General features: G+C 51.8%; 2 protein-coding genes across 2 annotated transcripts; both read left to right on the top strand.

Annotated features, from left to right (window-relative positions):
- Positions 1 to 628: 628 nt before the first annotated feature.
- On the top strand, positions 629 to 13,015 carry FANCE (FA complementation group E). Its single transcript, XM_080806862.1, has 10 exons — positions 629 to 1,089; positions 4,351 to 4,972; positions 5,550 to 5,594; positions 5,886 to 5,945; positions 6,228 to 6,371; positions 6,776 to 6,899; positions 7,107 to 7,185; positions 8,758 to 8,824; positions 10,683 to 10,808; positions 12,304 to 13,015. Exons 1-10 carry the CDS (start codon positions 842 to 844, stop codon positions 12,403 to 12,405), a joined length of 1,617 nt encoding a protein of 538 aa, XP_080662988.1. The 5' UTR covers positions 629 to 841; the 3' UTR covers positions 12,406 to 13,015.
- Positions 13,016 to 13,897: 882 nt separating this feature from the next.
- On the top strand, positions 13,898 to 16,497 carry RPL10A (ribosomal protein L10a). The gene is made up of 6 exons (XM_080806043.1): positions 13,898 to 13,957; positions 14,314 to 14,388; positions 14,464 to 14,544; positions 14,904 to 15,052; positions 15,682 to 15,854; positions 16,158 to 16,497. Exons 1-6 carry the CDS (start codon positions 13,953 to 13,955, stop codon positions 16,326 to 16,328), a joined length of 654 nt encoding a protein of 217 aa, XP_080662169.1. The 5' UTR covers positions 13,898 to 13,952; the 3' UTR covers positions 16,329 to 16,497.
- Positions 16,498 to 17,472: the final 975 nt, after the last annotated feature.

Genomic DNA, 17,472 nt, shown 5'->3' with positions numbered 1-17,472 from the left:
AGGTGGAGCCCCTCATGGCCCCTGATAAAAAACCGGAGCAAGCCGGCTTCCTGGACTTCCGGAGGAAGTTCACAGCAAGGCCTTTGGCCATGTAGGTAGTGTTGGGTTTTACTACCACCCCATTCTCAGGGGTAGTTGTGTATCAAATATTTCTGGAAAGGACTGAAACCCTGATGTGATGACAGTTGATGGCCTGTGGAAGAGGTGACGTCAAGGTAGGGTGGCAAACTGATTAAATCCTATCGCAAAGTCCATGACCTAAATACAAAATGGACATCAAGAAAAATTAAACGATGCCTGGGTCCTGAAGAACAACAGGATCGCTGACATACATTCTGCATCCACCTCTCATTCCCCTACAGTCAGGGAGCAGTGCAGGAAGGTAGATGAGGGTCAGCAGACAACTACCCATCGCCCCACGAAGCCCCGCCCCACTCCACTATCTCTGGCATGACCCCGCCCATAAGAAACGCCCGTGTTGTGGCCCCGCCCCATCCGTGGAGCTCCCTCGGCCTTCGTCCCGCCCCCTTACTCCGTTCCTCAATCCTTTGGCCAGGAGGACCATTTATGGCCCCGCCCTTTCCGGCCTGCCCTCTCCCCTTCCCATCCGCCCAGCCCACACCCCCTACGTACGTTTCTAAAGAGGCGCGCGAATCTTGGCGGCCTCCCAGCCGAGTGGCTCCGAAGCTGGCTCCGAACGCTGAGCCGGGCAGGTGGCACGTGCGGGAGAAGGGTCGTAGCGGCGTCCGGGCAGGCGCTGGCGTTCTGCCCCCTTTCGCCTGTTCTCGAGGCTGAGGTCAGGAACCAGAGCAGCGGCCGGCGCAGCCCCGTAGCCCTAGGCATGGCGGCCTCGGAGGAGGTGCCCGCTGTGGCTGAGGGCGCGGACTCGGCGCCTTGGGCGCAGCTGGAGGCCCCCGCCCGGTGCCTGATGCAGGCGCTGCAGGCGGGGCCGGAGGGGGCGTGGCGCGGCCTGGGGCTGCTGCGGGCGCTGGGCAGTCGCGGCGGGGAGCCCTTCGGCTGGGGCTGCGTCCTGGAGGCGCTGTGCCGGGAGGAGCCCGTCGTGGAGGGTCCGGACTGTCGCCTGGAGCTGTAAGTCGTCTGGTCGCGGGGCGCCGCGTTTCATCCTCCACGTCGTGTCAGGCAGGGGCTGGCGCCACCCCACTTTTCCAGATGAGACCGAGGCCTGGAGAGCTTCACTAGTTCCCCACAGCCAGGCGTCCCTGCCACGCACCCCAGGGACATGAAGGAGGGGCATCCAACAGACCTTCACTGAGGACGAGTGGGTGCGACACACGCCTCCTGCCGCGTGTAAATGAGTAACTAGAAGCCCTGGACGCAGATGGCTTCTGATCTCATACTTCATCTCTAAGGAAATCGAACTCATACCTCCAGTGTAGGGATACTTATGTATAACCACGTGTGCACAAGAGTAAAAATATGTGCGTTATAAAGTATACAAAAGTAGAAATTTAAAACGTCGTGACCGGACATCTAATGGAGTGGTTTTATAATGTTTTCAAAGCACAGTATACTTTTTTAGGGCAAAATCACTTTCCTGATGACTTACGTTCTTTGGAGTGACTTTGAACTTTTTTTTTTTTGGCCTCTTTATGTGACTGACAATTTCTTCTTGGAGCAGAAGGGTTAGCGCTGCCATTTTCTTATTTGATGGGCTTCCGTTACTGGTATTCAGTTTCTTTTTCTCTTTTTTTAAGATTTTATTTACTGGGGTGCCTGGGTGGCTCAGTGGGTCAAACCCTCTGCCTTGGGATCGTGTCGTGATCTCAGGGTGCTGGGATCGAGGCCCACATCAAGCTCTCTGCTCAGCGGGGGGCCTGCTTCTTCCTCTCTCTCTGCTTGTTTCTCTGCCTGCTTGTGATCTTTGTCAAATAAATAAATAAATTTTTAAAAAAATATTTTATTTACTTATTCATGAGAGACAGGGGGAGAAGAGAGAGGCAGAGGCAGAGGGAGAAGCAGGCTCCCCCAGAGCAGGGAGCCGGATATGGAACTTGATCCCAGGGATCATGACCTGAGCCCAAGGCAGACGCTTAACCGACTGAGCCATCCAGGCACCCCATGGTATTCAGTCTCTTTTCAGTCATCCTTACAAGCCATGTGACCATTTAGTGAGGTTGGTTTTGTTAAAGGGCATAATGCAGTATCCATAAATGGGTTTAATTATCAAATTAAGGAAAAGACACAGAAAGTTTAAAAAAAAAAAGTGAGGTTCCCCCTTCAGCCACCAGGGGGCTAGAGAGGGGGCTTTGCACTTCCAGATAGTCCTCCCTCAGAATTAGGCCGGAGACTGGTCTATGAAGGGCCATTCCATACATTAAATAGTTGTAATACTTAATTTCTTGTGTTTTAGATAAGGAGAAATGGAAATTCTAATATTGTCTTCCCACACCCCACTTTGAATTTCTTTGAAGAAATGGGTTTAGGAGAGGGGCATCTGGGTGGCTCAGTTAGTTGAGCATGGGGCTCTTAATCTCTGCTCAGGTCTTAATCTCAGGGTCCCGAGTTCAAGCCCCACATTGGGCTCCAGGCTGGGTGTAGAACCTTACTTAATAAAAGAAGGAAAGAAATGGGTCAGGATAACTTTGCACATCCCTAAATTGGAGGCCATGGAAATGTTTATCCAGCTGTCTGGTTTTTTTCTTGCCAGACTAGGAGGGGGACTTAATCTAGGGTCCCTGGTTAGAACTTTATTTCAGTATAATTGGTTTCTTTCATAAGCCCATGTATTTTATCTTACACATTTAACACTTATTCTGATAAGGGGTCCATGCACACACAAAAGTTAAAAGCCCTGAAGTAGGGTCTTCCCTGCCTCAGCACTTCTCAATATCCTCTACCACAAACTGACCACATTTTTAACTTTTGCTTTAGTTTTTTTTCTCTCACTTCATGTCTGTTGTTCACAAAAAAATAAAAGTCAGATTTTTTTTCTCTTTTCACACCTCCCAGGTGCCCCTTGTATTGATGACAAGCAGCCCTGCACAGTCACATAGAGAGGAGCAGAGGAGTGATGGCAGGTGGGCTCGATGTACCCATGGCTTGTTTGCCACACCAATAAGCCTCAGGTCACAGTCACAGCATCTGGATTCTTGCGTTGACAACATGGCAGATGGCTACCTTTGCTTTCTCCATGGTAGCCCAGGCTCATCTCTGGGCACTTATTCTCAGAGAATTAATTCACTCAGTAAATGTGCTCCCAGTACCTGCGATGGGCTGATGCTGTGCTGGGTACTGGGACATGGAGGAAGAAGAGACTGCCTCTGCCTCTTAGCAACTCAGTTGGGTGAAAGGAACGTCAAAGCGAGATGACTGTGACCTTGTAAGTTCCGGGGGATAGCCAAGGCGAGCATAGGGCTGTATGGGAAGCACTGTACAGCATCCTGGAGTATTACTACTACTGTTATTATTATTATTTTGGGTCTCGGCCCATCCTGTAGAACTTTTTTTTTTAGTTTAATTAATTAATTTATTTTTTAAAGATTTTATTTATTTATTTGACAGAGAGAGACAACTAGAGAGGGAACACAAGCAGGGGGAGTGGGAGAGGGAGAAGCAGGCTTCCCACCGAGCAGGGAGCCAGATGCAGGGCTCGATCCCAGGACCCCAGGATCATGACCTGAGCTGAAAGCAGACACTTAATGACTGAACCACCCAGGCACCCCTAATTTATATTTTTAAGTAAGCTCTACACCCAGTGTGGGGCTTGAACTCAGGACCCTGAGATCACAAGACACACACTCTAGGGGGCGCCTGGCTGGCTTGGTCAGTGGAGCATGTGACTTGGGATCTTGGGGTGGTGAGTTTACTTTAAATAAATAAATCAGTCTTTAAAAAAAAAATAGAAGAAGTCATATGCTCTACTGACCAGCCAGCCAGGGGGCCCCTGAAGTATATTTTTATATAAAGTTTGGAAAGGGATTATTTTTTTTTTTAACATAAAACAAGCATGGATCTTTTATAGCATAGATTTCGATGTGAATTTTTTGAGCCGAAATAGGAGGTGTCAAAGAGCAGAGCCTAGCACAGAATACATGAATACATGCTCAATTAAAGAAAGAAAAAGGAATTGTTGAAAAAAGATGGAATTGCTCAGAGATTTTTTTGGTTTTTAGCAGTCATAAAATGAACTCAAACTGGCTTCACCACAACAAAAAAACACATGCTCATGAAGGTCTGTTGAATGGCACTTGTGCTGACCACCTCCATCCTCATTGTCCCGCTGGTACTACCTCCTAGTGCCTCTCTGCCCAACCTCTAGCTCTATCCCAGCTGCCCTCTGCTCCTTCCAGCAAGGTGCTCTTTAACTGCTTGTCCTCCTTCTGCTACCAGGAAACCCCTGCTGCTGCGATTGCCTCCGTTATGCCAGAGGAACCTGATGTCCCTACTGATGGCTCTTGGGCCATCGCTGCCCGAGAGCGGCCTACTCCCCGTGCTGCAGATTGCACGACAAGACCAAAGCCCCAACCCTGACGCCTGGCTCCAGGCCCTGGGGGAGTTGCTGCGGAGGGATCTGAACGCTGGGGTAGCGACTGAGGGGACGTCCCCACTGTCTACAAATTGCCAGAGACAGCTCCAAGGCCTGTGTAGGCGGCTAGGCCAGGGAGGCAGGAGGCTGAAGTTGGCCCAGGCTCCTGTTCCCGAAGAGGAACAAGAGGAAGGCAAGGAGGTCAAGGACTCCCCACGGCCTGGGAAACGCAGAAAGGGGCCAGAGGAAGAGCCTGCCAGTCCTCAAGGCGAGCAGGCCCCCAAAAGGTTCCGGCGTTTGGAAAGGGAAGAGGAAGGAGGTCAGGAAGAGGAGAGACGTGAATCTGAATCTTTGGAGCCCCCGGCAGACGGAGGAGGTGCCTCACCCATGGAGAACCAGCTTGGGGCTGAGCCCAGGGAGGCTGGTCAGAGTTTGGAGGAGGCTAAGGACCTAGCCGAGAGTTTGGAGTTGCCCAAAGCTCTTCAGGTACTAGGATGGGGAGGCTGGGTTTAGGGTGATCCCCCAGGAGTAGGGGGTTTATCCAGGGCCAAAGCTGGTCGGGAGACTATTTCCCAACTGGGATAACTGGAATCCACAGAGCAGGGTGTAGGAGCGTAGGGTTAAGGAAACCGTCTCTGCCCTACAGACTCTGAGGAGGGGGTGCGAATGGAGGTATAGGAGGGCGGAAACCTTTGGCCTTAATGATCGACAACATGAAGTTAAAGCATTGCCACGCAAGAAAAGAAGCTCCAGGGCTATACTGTGGAAGGGGTGGAATCGTGCCAGCCTCCAGCCTGTCCTCCCAACCTCAGGCCTGGGTCTGCCCCCATGAGGGTGGGTGCAGAGAGGACAAGTCTAGGCAGCTGCATTTCCATGAGCCTCGTTGCCTTTGAGTTCTTAAGCACCTCTCAAGGTTAAGGCTTCGTGTTCTTGACTCTCTGGAATCATCCTTGCCTGCTAGCTCTCACTGATCTGGGGCCTTCTCAGAAGAGGGGGCTAGGACTGGGCCTGGGGCCACACTGTGCTGGTAGGGACTTGGCAGTGACTGGGCTCTCCTCTTCAGGACCAGGTTCCCAGGCTGCAGCAGCTCCTCAAGACCTTTGGGGAGGTAAGTGGCCCCTGCTCACTGTTGCCCCCCCATCCACCTTCTGCCTAGACCTCAGCCCTGCCCAGGAAAGCACAGGTTGTTTGGATGGCGGGGGTCGGAGTGGCGGTCGGAGGACAGTCACTGCAGGGGCTTGTCTTGGCCCAAGGACAGATAGGTCATCTAACCCCAGACAAGTCCCTCTCCTCTGGTAACATCCAGGGTCCTCATCCACCCATTGTGCCAGACAAAGGGGTGGTCTCTGACTCATCATCAAGGGCTCTGCCTGCCCTAACATGGGATTTGCCTTTCCAGGGGTTGGAGGGCGCTCCCCCGCTTGAGCTACAGCTTCTCCATGAATGCAGTCCCAGCCAGGTGAGTCCCTTAAGACCCTGAGGATACATCCCCTCTCCCCAGCCTTTTTCCATTTAAGTCTGTGTTTCTTTGCCTCATGTGGGAATGGGGGAGGGTATCTTGTTGGGGTTTTTCACCCTGTGTGCTTTCTTTTAGCCCTTGAATCCTCACCATGGGGGCAGCTCTCCCAGCCTCATCCTACCTTGGAATATCCTTGCCCTACCCATTCTGCTGCCCTGTTGGCTTGAGACAGCCTAGCAGAGGCAGACTGAGTGTGTCTGTGTCCTCCCTCCTACTTGGCAGACAGACCTGCTGTGTGCCCAGCTGCAGCTCCCGCAGCTCTCGGACCCAGCTCTCCTGCAGCTCTGCACCTGGCTCCTGTCCCTTTCACCAGATCTTAGCCTTAGCAATGCAACCATTCTGACCAGGAGCCTCTTTCTTAGACGGGTAGGTGTGTTGCCATACACTTGGCATGCTAGGCACTTTGTGGGAGAGAACCTGAGCCCTTGGAAGGGTGGTGCTTGGGAGAGGGGGTTTCCAACCTTATAAGGTGTCTGGCCAGTCAAGGCAGTGTGGGGCAAGGGAAGGGCATGGACCTCCAGGCCATCCATCACATGGCATCGACTTCTCCTTCTTGGGTCCCAGACCCTTCCAGAAGCTGAAGGGGTTTCGGAGCTGGGGAACTGAGCTTTGTGTCTTTTCCAATGGGTGAGTCCATGTGAGTTTGAGATAAAACAACTTTTGTTTTTTCTTTGTAACATGTATCACCATCTGAAATACGTGTCTGATAAACATTTATTAAAGGGAAGAAAAAACGAGTGGATTAATATTTTCCTCCCCATTGGCTGTAGATTCTCTCCCTGACTTCCTCGGCCTCCCGCCTGCTCATCATGGCCCTGACCTCCTTCTGTACCAAGTATGCCTATCCTGTCTGCAGAGCCCTTCTTGGCCCGGTGCTCCAGGCCCCAGAAACAGGTAATTCTGGAACCAGCCCTAGGCCTGGTAGCTCTGCCCTCTCGTTTCCCAGCACCCTTCACTCCAGGTGACCCTGGCCATTGTGTATTCAGTCAGTAAAGATACCTTCCTTCCTGACGATGCCCCCCTATAATGAGCCAGGCATTCTGTTCCATCCTCTCCTGCCCTTTGCCCCCAGACCTCCCCCCTCTGCTGTCCCCTACGCAGGCCCAGCTCAAACGGAGTTACTGTGTTGCCTTCTGAAGGATGAGGCCCTGGCGCCGGACACGCAGGTTCTGATGCTGGGGTGAGCGTACAGCCCTCCCTGCTGCCCCTGCTCCACCCCCTCGCACTGGCCCAGCCCGTTCCTGGCCTCCTGGAGCTGGAGTCGGCTGGGGAGTGGGCCCTGAGCCTGAAGCAGGAGCCGCAGCACAGTGGATGCCTCTCTTGCTATGGCCCGAGCCTGGCTTGTGCCTCCCCCGCTCCCACCCTCCTTATGCTTGTACAAGTTGCCATTCTGGGACCCTTCCCAAGCCCTGGGTTCCAGTCTTCTGGGCCAGGTGCCTTGGGGAGCACAGGGAAGAGGCTGGTGGTCTCCACTGGAGCAGTTCACACCATAGCTGGAGCCTGGCCGGCATTTAAGAGTCTGGCTCTGGAGCCAGGTGGACAGGATTTCAAATCTCAGCCTTGCCCTGTGTCGATTCCAGCATCCTTCTCCATCTCTCTGAGCCTGTTTCCTCATATGAGAAATGGGGATAATACTTCCCTGGGAGGATTTTTCTAGATGTTTAATTTGGTAATGCACATAGACTACAGCACAGTACTTGGCTCAAGTCAGTGCTCAAAAATTGTTATTAAAGTGGTGTTCAATTTGGGTATTAAAACTGGGGAGTCAAGACCCAGACACATAGGGCGCCTGGGTGGGTCAGTTGTTAAGCATCTGCCTTTGGCTCAGGTAATGATCCCAGGGTCCCGGGATTGAACCCCGCATCGGGCTCCCTGCTTGGCAGGAGGCCTGCTTCTCTCTCCCACTCCCCCTGGTTGTGTTCCCTCTCTCACTGTGTCTCTCTCTCTGTCAAATAAATAAAATCTTAAAAAAAAAAAATCCAGACACAGAAACAAGTAAGTAGCTAAGACCCCATGACCCTAATGCGAACTATAAAATGGAGACTCTCACAGGAGAAGGGGAGAGTCTGAAAAGTAGCGTCAGCCACCTCTCATTGAGTCCTTTCTCTGTGCTTTTAGTTCTCTCCGTTAGTCCTCACACAGTGCTGTGAGGTGGGTACTGTGGCTGCCCTAGAGACAGAAAACCTGAAGCTCATGTTCATTATGGGGCGTGGGTCAATGGTCACACAGCCGGCAAATGATAAACCCTGGGAGCAGACTCTAGGCTGTGCATCTGAGAAGCCACACTGCTCCCATGTAACAACGCTGCCTTTCCACACGAGCAAGGGATGGCTCCCTAGCCTAGGAGGCACAGCTGGAGTGGCCATCGCCATGGGCTGGGCGCTGCAGGGAAGGCTGCCTTCTGGAAAGCCTCATGGACCTCTCAATGGGCCATGATCCTCTGCCCTGGGTCACCCTCACCTTCTGTCCTCACAATGCGCTCTCCACTCCTGCTGTTTTTCAGGGAACCTTGGTACACCTCATGCCAAATCCTTCGTGATCCACCGCCCCAGGCATCTTGGGTCATAGCCTTCCCAGCACCAAGTGTGGGCTGGCTACTGGGTGGCCACCAGCCTTGGGGGGAGGTGCTCTGATGACTTGCTGTGTTGGCTGGGGGAGCTTGGCTGTCTCCAGGGCCTTGCCCTGCCTTGGGGGTAGGAGCCGTAGATATCCAGACGTGGGCTGTTCTCAGTGGGACCTCTGCTTCTTGCAGACAGATCTTGGAGCTTCCCTGGAAAGAGGACACTTTCGTGGTGTTGCAGTCCCTGCTGGAGCGGCAGGTGAGCAGGCTTCCTTAGGGAAGGGTGGATGCGGAAGTGTGGCAGTGCCATCGCCATGTATGCCAGCTTTGCGGTGGCTGGTGGGCATGGGCCCCCTGGGTTTCTGGTCCCTCCAGGGATGGAGGCAAACAGGACAGCTGCCCTGCAGCAAGTGAGGCCGTGACAGCAGGCGAGTCCTGGAGCTTGAAAGGCTGCTAGCTGAGAGCGGACTGCATGGTAGAGCCCAGGCTGTGCCTCTTCCTAGCTGTGTGGCCTTAGGGAGGGACTTTTGGGTGTGTGTGTGTGAAATTTAACTTAATTTTATTTTATTTATGAAAGTTTTATTTATTATTTGAGAGAGAGCAAATGAGTGCAGGAGGGAGAGGGAGAGAGAATCTGAAGCAGACTCCGTGCTGAGCATGGAGCCTGACATGGGGCTCGATCCCATAATCCTGGGATTGTGACCTGAGCAGAACCAAGAGTTAGACAGTTAACTGACTGAGCCACCTAGGCACCCTGAATTTAATTTTATTTTTGAATAGGTTATAAATTCATAGGTTCACAATTTTTTTTTTAAGATTTTGTTTATTTATTTGAGAGAGAGACAGAGATAGCACAAGCCGGTAGGAGAGGGAGAAGCAGACTCCCCGCTAAGCAGGGAGCCTGATGTGGAGCCCGATCCCAGGACACTGGGATCGTGACCTGAGCTAAAGGCAGATGGAAGCAAAGATTTTATTAATTTGAGAGAGAGACAGAGAGTGCATATGTGCGAGTGTGGGGAGGGACGGAGGGGAAGAGAGAGAGAGAATCCCAAGCAGACTCCCCACTCAGTGCAGAGCCCTACTTGGGGCTCAATCCCATGATCCTGAGATCATGACCTGAGCTGAAACCAAGAGTCAGATGATTAACCCACTGAGCCACCCAGGTGCCTCTCTGTTCACAAATTTTAAAGCTCAAAAGGTAGAGTGAAAAATATTACCCCTGCCATCCAGATTCCCTTCTCCAGGGCTAATCAGTATTAGTAGTTTCAGGGGAACTCTCCCAGAGATGCTTTTATATACAAGGACCCGTGTTTAAGTTGACTTTTTGCCTACTTTTTACATAGATGGCAACACACTGAGCTCAGTGCTCTGTCCTTTGCTTTTTTTTTTTTAATAAAGATTTTACTTATTTGACAGAGACATGGTGAGAGAGGGAACACAAGCAGGGGGAGTAGGAGAGGGAGAAGCAGGCTTCCCCATGAGCAGGCGCCCGACACAGGGCTTGATCCCAGGACCCTGGGATCATGACCTGAGCCAAAGGCAGACGTTCAATCAACTGAGCCACCCAGGCACCCCCGTACATTGCTTTTTTAACTTACAGTATATTTTGGCAGTTTTCCATACGACTACCTAAAGTTCTGCCTCATTTGTTTATAACTTAGATAGCTGACCTAACCTCTTTATGCCTCTGTTTTCCCGTTTACAAAAGGGGAGTGATGATGGTACGTACTGCCCAAGGCTGGGGCGAGGTGGAAGTAGATAATTGGTGGAAAATGCTCAGAACAGTGCCCGATGCATAACGAGCATTTATTCGGTTATTATGAAGGAGAGCTGATGCTATTATGCTGATGGTACCCTTGGGACTCCTCACTTCTTTATATCTTTGGCCACCAAGCAAGGCTGAGACCTATGCGCCAGGCTTTATGTGCCTTATCTCATTTAATTCTTTTCACTGTCTTTAGCTTTAGGTATCATGGGCACCATTTTACAGATGCAGAAACTGAGGCTTTGTTTGGTTATGTGACCTGTCCAGGCTTACTTAGTTAGAAAGTGGTAGAGTTTGGAATTAAATCTGGGGCCCTTTCTTATTCTCTTGTCCCATCTCCCAATGTGTGCAGGTGGAGATGACCCCTGAGAAGTTCGGTGTGTTGATGGAGAAACTCTGTAAAGAGGGGCCAGTGGCCACCGCATCTGTGGCCTATGCCAAGCTCATGCTGACGGTGATGACCAAGTATCAGGCCAGTGTGAGTATTGGTAGGGCCACGAGGGCTGATCCCGCTACTGTGAGTGTGCCACAAGCATGTACATCTAGATGTTTGCCGGGGAAGACCCCCTGAGTGTTAGCCAGGCCAACTACAAGTTCAAGCCTCAGACTGGGGAATGAGACTGCTTAGGAATTCGCTCATCCAGCCTATACCGCTGTGGGCCAGATGCTGTATGGTGCACTGGGGAATCAACAGTCCCATCCTTGACTTGACACTCTCCACCGGTGCCAGTGAGGTGGGAGAGAGGTGGTAACCAGATCAGCCTAATATCTGGTAGGAACCAGGTGAGAGGTGTGTGTGGGGCATTTGGTTGCAGAACAGAAGGAGGCAACTAAACCTTGTGTTTGGGAGTTAAGACAGGCTTCTCAGCTCTGAAAGGATGAGTGGTGGCCAAGGCCCAACACTGAGGAAAGGGCATTTCAGGCCAAGGAAGCAGTATAAGCGGGGATCTACAGGTAGTAACTGAGGCCTAAAAACATGAGAATGGATAATGGTAGGGGTGAGGTTAGAGGTCAGAGTTTAAACACTGAGCCCTGCTAGGTCTTAGGCACTGTTCAAAGCCCTTTGCCTACGTTAACATGCTAGTTCATTCCATGTGTTAGACCAATGAGAAGATACTATTATTAGCTCCATTTCATAGATGAGGAAATTGAGACTCAGAGAGTTAAAGTGACCTGCCCAAGGTCACATGGCCAGGCCATGCTAACATCTATGGAAGACCCTGTAGGGTATGATGAGGAGCACGGGCTTTATCTTGAAGGTCAGGTGTCCTTGGCTGTTGGCTCTTTGCCTTTTTTGGGGAGTCACAGGCCCATTTGATGATTTGATGAAAGCTGTAGATCCTCCCAGAAAAATGAAAATCTGAACACACATTTATGCACATTTTCAGGAGGCTCCTGGATCCTCTGGAGAGCCTGACAATCCTGGAAGAAGGGCCTCCAATATGAGACATCAGAAGTTACCCCAGGGCCCAGCTGAAGCTGGAGTGATTTGGTCAGATTTGCATTTTGTAAAGAAGCGTCTGGTATCTGTAAGGAGTGGGGATTGGAGAGAAGATACAGGGTAAAGATCTGTCAGGAGGTTTTAGAGACAGGTCTTAGAAGAAACAGTGTGGCATAGAAGGAGTGTGACAGCCACTGTGGAGTATCTCTGACCCTCAGTTTTCTCATCTGTAAAATGGAGGGTTGTGCAGGTTACATGAAGCTAGGTTTATAAAGTTGCCACATGGTGAGCACCCAATAATTGTCAACTGTCATTCGTGTGGCTCTCTTCGTAAGTTGTACAGTTAATATCTGACCCAGGTCCACTTGAACCCGAAGACCTTGCATAATCATGGTGAAGTAATGCATTTAGATATCTCCTCCATTGTCCTTAGGTCCTGATTGCTCTCTCCTTCCTAAACAGGGCCATGGGCAGAGGGGAAAGGGGAAGGATCAGTTGCTGGAGTCCTGATATGATTCTTCCCTGTCCCCAGATCACTGAGATCCACAGGCTGGGCCTGGCTGCAGCCCTAGAGCTTAACACCACTTTCCTGAGGAAGCCCCTACAGGCCGCCCTGAGACATCTGGCCCCCTGACCATCACTCCTGGAGCCTGAAGGATACTTCTCCAGCTGCCTGAAGGATACTTCTGCTCTCAGCGCCTCATCCTGACTCGTTGCCTGGGGGTAAAGGCAGAGCCTGGCCATGCCAGGGGTCTGCTGCCTCCCTGCTCCAGGATGCAGAGAAAACATCTTGGCCTCCTAGCCAGCAGAGAAGGTCCCGGGCTAAGCAGGCTTGATGAGCTCTATTTCCAAGGGATGTTGACCTTGGGCTCACTCCTTGTCACTTTTGCTTCAGACTGTGGGGATGGAAACTTTCTGAAAGACCTCAGTAGGGTCAAAGCAGACCCAGGTAGATGAATGATGCTTCAGGAGCCCTGAGGTGACCTGTGTCCTTAGCACAAATATCTTGCACTCAAGAGTATGTTATGACCCTCTGTGTTCTGACTTGGATAATAATTTATTAAAAAGTAAGAAGTTTGGGGCGCCTGGGTGGCTCAGTGGGTTAAAGCCTTTGCCTTCGGCTCAGGTCATGATCCCAGGGTCCTGGAATCGAGCCCCGAGTCGGGCTCTCTGCTCAGCAGGGAGCCCGCTTCCGCCCCCTCCTCTCTGCCTGCCTCTCTGCCTACTTGTGATCTTTGTCTGTCAAATAAATAAATAAAATCTTAAAAAAAAAAAAAAGAAGTAGGAAGTTTAATGTTTTCTTTGAGGCAGTGTCTGCCTTCTTATGAACTCTGGATATTTTTTGAGAACTAACAGACACTGCCATCTCCCACCCTACTCAGTGACAAGGGGCATCTTTTTCCTGGCTAAAGTTTCTGTGAGGGGAAGGTGACAGAGATCTCAAGTTCATTCATTCACATTCTGGGCAGTGTTGTGTGAGACCACTCCCCTCAGCCCCATCAGAGGGGTCTGCTGAGTAGGTGACTGTGGTACTGACTACAGGGAGTGGGGCCTGGAAGGTGGGCGAAGCTCTCTGGAGTTGGAGAAGGTTTGTTCGTGGGTAAACATTTAACGGGTAGGTGTGATTCAGTCAACTATCAAGTACCTTCCAAGCTCTTCCCCACTGCAGGCTTCGAGGGAGCGGGAGCATAACTTTCTGCATCTCCCTTCTCACGACTTCTCTGAAACCATGAGCCCCAGAGCAAGATGATGAGGGAGAGGTCAGAGTAAAGCCTGCTGTTGAGACACGAAGCAGGTGTGGAGGGCCGGAGGAGGTGGGCAGCAAAGGGTGGAGGGGCAAAAACGCGGGAGCTGCACGCTCTCGGGGCGGCCATCACGCTGCGGTACCCAGGACCAGCCTCTTTAAGGGCCTGGCAGTAGCTGGCGCAAAGCGGGGTGTTCTGAGCCACAGGGCGCCCAGGACGGCACCTCATTGCCTTCTAGCCAGTCTAGTTGTGCAGCGCACGGCAGTGCCCTCTAGCGGCCGCAGACGGCGGTGCTCCCCGGGATTGAGCTCCCGAGACCAGTTTGGTGGTGGGAGAGGGAACTACAGGAGTAGGCATCTCGCGAGAACAAGAGCCTTATTTGAGCGCATGCGCGAGTTCTCTTACTCTCTTTTCCGGTTACTGCGGCGCGAGAATCATGAGGTGAGTGTCGTTTGGGGAGCCATCCACCGTCATCCGCGACTCCTGGCACCGTGGTAGGGAGGAGGACTTGCGGGCTGAATCGTTGGTGGTCTTTGCCCCTGCTTCGCTGAGGGGCATTTCTCGCCGGGCGTCGTCCTGCGCTGCCCGGCGTTAGAGTGCGCCGGCCGGGCCCGGCCCCCAGTAGGGTCTCTCTTCCCCGGGGCTTGCATCGTAGTCGCACTCAAATGGCCTTACGTTGTGTCCGGAATGCCCTCGGGGTGCTTCTGAAGGCCCGAGGGTTCCGATCACGCCGAAGCTTCTAGGTGCCGATCCGGGCCTCGCAGGTGCTGAGCGCTCGTCTTGCTTCTCTCTCGCAGCAGCAAAGTGTCCCGCGACACCCTGTACGAGGCGGTGCGGGAAGTCCTGCACGGGAACCAACGCAAGCGCCGGAAGTAAGCGGGGCTCCACGGGGAGGGCAGCGGCGTGCGAGCCGCGGGCGGCGTCCTCACTCTGTCACCTTCTCTAAGGTTTTTGGAGACGGTGGAGCTGCAGATCAGCCTGAAGAACTACGACCCTCAGAAGGACAAACGCTTTTCGGGCACCGTCAGGTTGGCACCGCTCTGACCCCACCCAGCCCTCCGTGCCCCGCCTTGCCCCTCGCCACTTTCTAGGCCCCTGTTGAGCTGAAGGCGGGCGGGCGGCCACGGCGGCACGGACGCGCTTGGGTAGTTCAGACCCCCTTCCCCGGTCAGGCGTGGCTGGACGGACCCCCACCCTGGGTCTTAAAATAAGAGGGGAGGCGTGGGGAGGCCTTGGCCGAGCCCGCCGGCTAGTTTGAGAAGCCAGACTAGCTGTTGGTGAATGTGGACGTTCTGGGTAAGGCTCCGTGGTTGCCGCGGTCCCAGACCCCTTCACCTGCTTTGGAAACCCAGGCGGGGCTTGATCTGTTCTGTCCCCTAAAACGCAGGCTTAAGTCCACTCCCCGCCCCAAGTTCTCCGTGTGTGTTTTGGGGGACCAGCAGCACTGTGATGAGGCCAAGGCAGTGGATATTCCCCACATGGACATTGAGGCGCTGAAGAAACTCAACAAGAATAAGAAGTTAGTCAAGAAGCTGGGTGAGTGTGGCTTGGGGTGGTTTTGTATTTGGGCAGACTGTTGTCATGGGACTGGTAGAAAAGAGACGTGGCTGCCATTTGGATTTTAAAATGATGGAAGAGGGGGCAGAGAATCATGGAAAAGATCTGTTGTGGTGAGTTGACTTAAGTGATAGTTTTAAGCTGTATTTGCTTTGAGGATCCTTTATAAACAGGTTAGCTCCCGTAAGCTCACTAGTCAGGTGAGTTAGGATTTATGCTTAAAGCTCTCTTTTTTTCTTTTCTTCATCTTTATCCGGTGTAAGCATTTCACAGATAGGAAACTGGTACTCTGGTTATCCTGTAACGAGGAAGTAGGCAGGATTTGAACTCAAGGAGTTTTAACCAGTGTATGCATTTGCTATTAGAACATGAGAGTGGGTCAGCCTGAGCTGCTGACAACAGGTTTCATGTAAATGTTGAGCCAGTAAAAGTCAACGAAAGAGATCAGCTGGAATAAGAGAGTTAAAAAGACTTGGTATGTGGCGGGGCGGGGGGGTGGGGTGGTAGAGTTTGGTGGTTAGAGGCCACTTTCATGGTTGGTTGACAGCTGTTTGGAGGTTGCCTTCGGGGGCCAGTTCCTAAGCATCCAGTGGCTTCTTTTTTACCAGCCAAGAAGTATGATGCCTTTTTGGCTTCAGAATCTTTGATCAAGCAGATTCCACGAATCCTGGGCCCAGGCCTGAATAAGGCTGGCAAGTTTCCTTCCTTGCTGACCCACAATGAGAACATGGTGGCCAAAGTGGATGAAGTGAAGTCCACCATCAAATTTCAGATGAAGAAGGTAAGGAAGTCTGACTACCGTGCATAGGTTAAGTCTTGATGTTGGTAGGCACTACCAGTCCTGAAGTTTACCCCCCATTCTCTGAATGGGAGCTCTGGTTTGAATGTCTGGATAATTAGGACATGTGACAGCCCCTGAGCAGAATTGAAGCTTTGTACATGGCCCTGGTCTTCCTGGCCTGGGGTTGGTCCTGTTCATTAGGGTCACTGGAATGGGGGAGGGATGGATGGGGCCTGTAGATGTTCCTGCTCTGGTTCTTTTCCATCTAGCCACCAGTCTGATTTGACTTTACCCTTCCCGCAGGTGCTATGTCTAGCAGTGGCTGTTGGTCACGTGAAGATGACAGATGATGAGCTCGTGTACAACATCCACTTAGCAGTCAATTTCCTGGTGTCCTTGCTCAAGAAGAACTGGCAGAATGTCCGGGCTTTGTACATCAAGAGCACGATGGGCAAGCCGCAGCGCCTGTACTAAGGCACAGTTCAATAAATCCTAGTGCTACCGTTACCTGGACTGCCTGTGACTAGGGAGAGGGAGGTGCTTTGTGAGCTGACATTGGGTACAGTTTCTGGCACCCCCTGGTGGGTGGTCGTGTTCTCCATACTGCAAAAAAGGAAGTACATTCTGTCTGCCTTCAAAACCATATAGTCTTATATTTGGATATTTTATAACTTCTAATAGTAGGGTTGCTGACCAGGACTGAAGCTCTTCTGAACCTTGAGAAGGGGAGATCTGGGCTAAGACTCCAGCCTGTAGTGCTTCCACTGTGTACTAGTGGAAGGAGAGGGGTAGGACCTTCCCACTGAGGACATGGATGCAGTTCTTGGCAGCATGCTGCTTAACCTGCAGCATGTTTAGCCTGAAGTTGCTTTTCTCTACATCATGCTTTGATTCCATGGGTTTTTTGTGTCCCTCTTAAGTTGTATATCTGGGCTCTTGGTAGGGATCACGAAGACTGTTCCAAATGGAGATTGGGTTCCTAGATTCTTCATATGGGAGTGGTTGCACTTGGTTTGTCTGACCCTAAATTTAAATATTCTATATTCAGGGTAGTAATTTACTCTGAGATGCTTAGGAAGATACAAGTAGTAGACCTGTACATTATTGTAATTGCCGATTTCCTAGGCAAGCTTAGCAAATGGGCTGTGGATTACTCCAGACCCTCTGCTCTCTAAGTAGCCTCCCCACCCTTGACCTGAGGCCCTGCCCTGGTGGAGGTTTTGTGTTTGCTTTTTTAAGATTTTACCTGAGGAAGGAGAAGCAGACTCCACAGTGGAGGGTGGGGGTAGGGGGTGAGGCAGGGCGAGACACTGCTCAATCCTAGTACCTTGGGATCATGATCTGAGCCGAAGGCAGACTGAGGCACCCGGCATCTCTTCCTATTGGAGTGCTTGCCTCCCACACCCAGTATGGGAAGGTGGGTTTTGGTGTGGGAAATAACCTGTAACTTGACTTGAGTCTGCTTCATTTAACTTCGGTAAAGTAACAAGTTCATCCCTCCATCTTAATACCCCTGAAGGGCTAGTGGCCTGCTCTTGATAACTCTTAATTTTGGTTTAGGTGGGGGGGATTGAGCCCTGTAATGGGCTCGTGGGATTATCCCTCTGCTCCTTCCATT

Source organism: Martes martes, assembly GCF_963455335.1.
Source record: "Martes martes genome assembly, chromosome: 6".
Lineage (NCBI taxonomy): Eukaryota > Metazoa > Chordata > Mammalia > Carnivora > Mustelidae > Martes > Martes martes.
This window is presented reverse-complemented; position numbering and strand designations above follow the sequence as displayed.

Excerpts from the sequence above, each read along its gene's own strand:
- FANCE (XM_080806862.1), top strand. The coding sequence starts at position 842 with ATGGCGGCCTCGGAGGAGGTGCCCGCTGTGGCTGAGGGCGCGGACTCG. Across the intron at positions 4,973-5,549 it reads AGTTGCCCAAAGCTCTTCAG|GACCAGGTTCCCAGGCTGCA; the intron begins GTACTAGGATGG and ends TCTCCTCTTCAG. Across the intron at positions 5,595-5,885 it reads TCCTCAAGACCTTTGGGGAG|GGGTTGGAGGGCGCTCCCCC; the intron begins GTAAGTGGCCCC and ends TTGCCTTTCCAG.
- RPL10A (XM_080806043.1), top strand. Across the intron at positions 14,389-14,463 it reads AACCAACGCAAGCGCCGGAA|GTTTTTGGAGACGGTGGAGC; the intron begins GTAAGCGGGGCT and ends ACCTTCTCTAAG. Across the intron at positions 15,855-16,157 it reads TCAAATTTCAGATGAAGAAG|GTGCTATGTCTAGCAGTGGC; the intron begins GTAAGGAAGTCT and ends CCCTTCCCGCAG.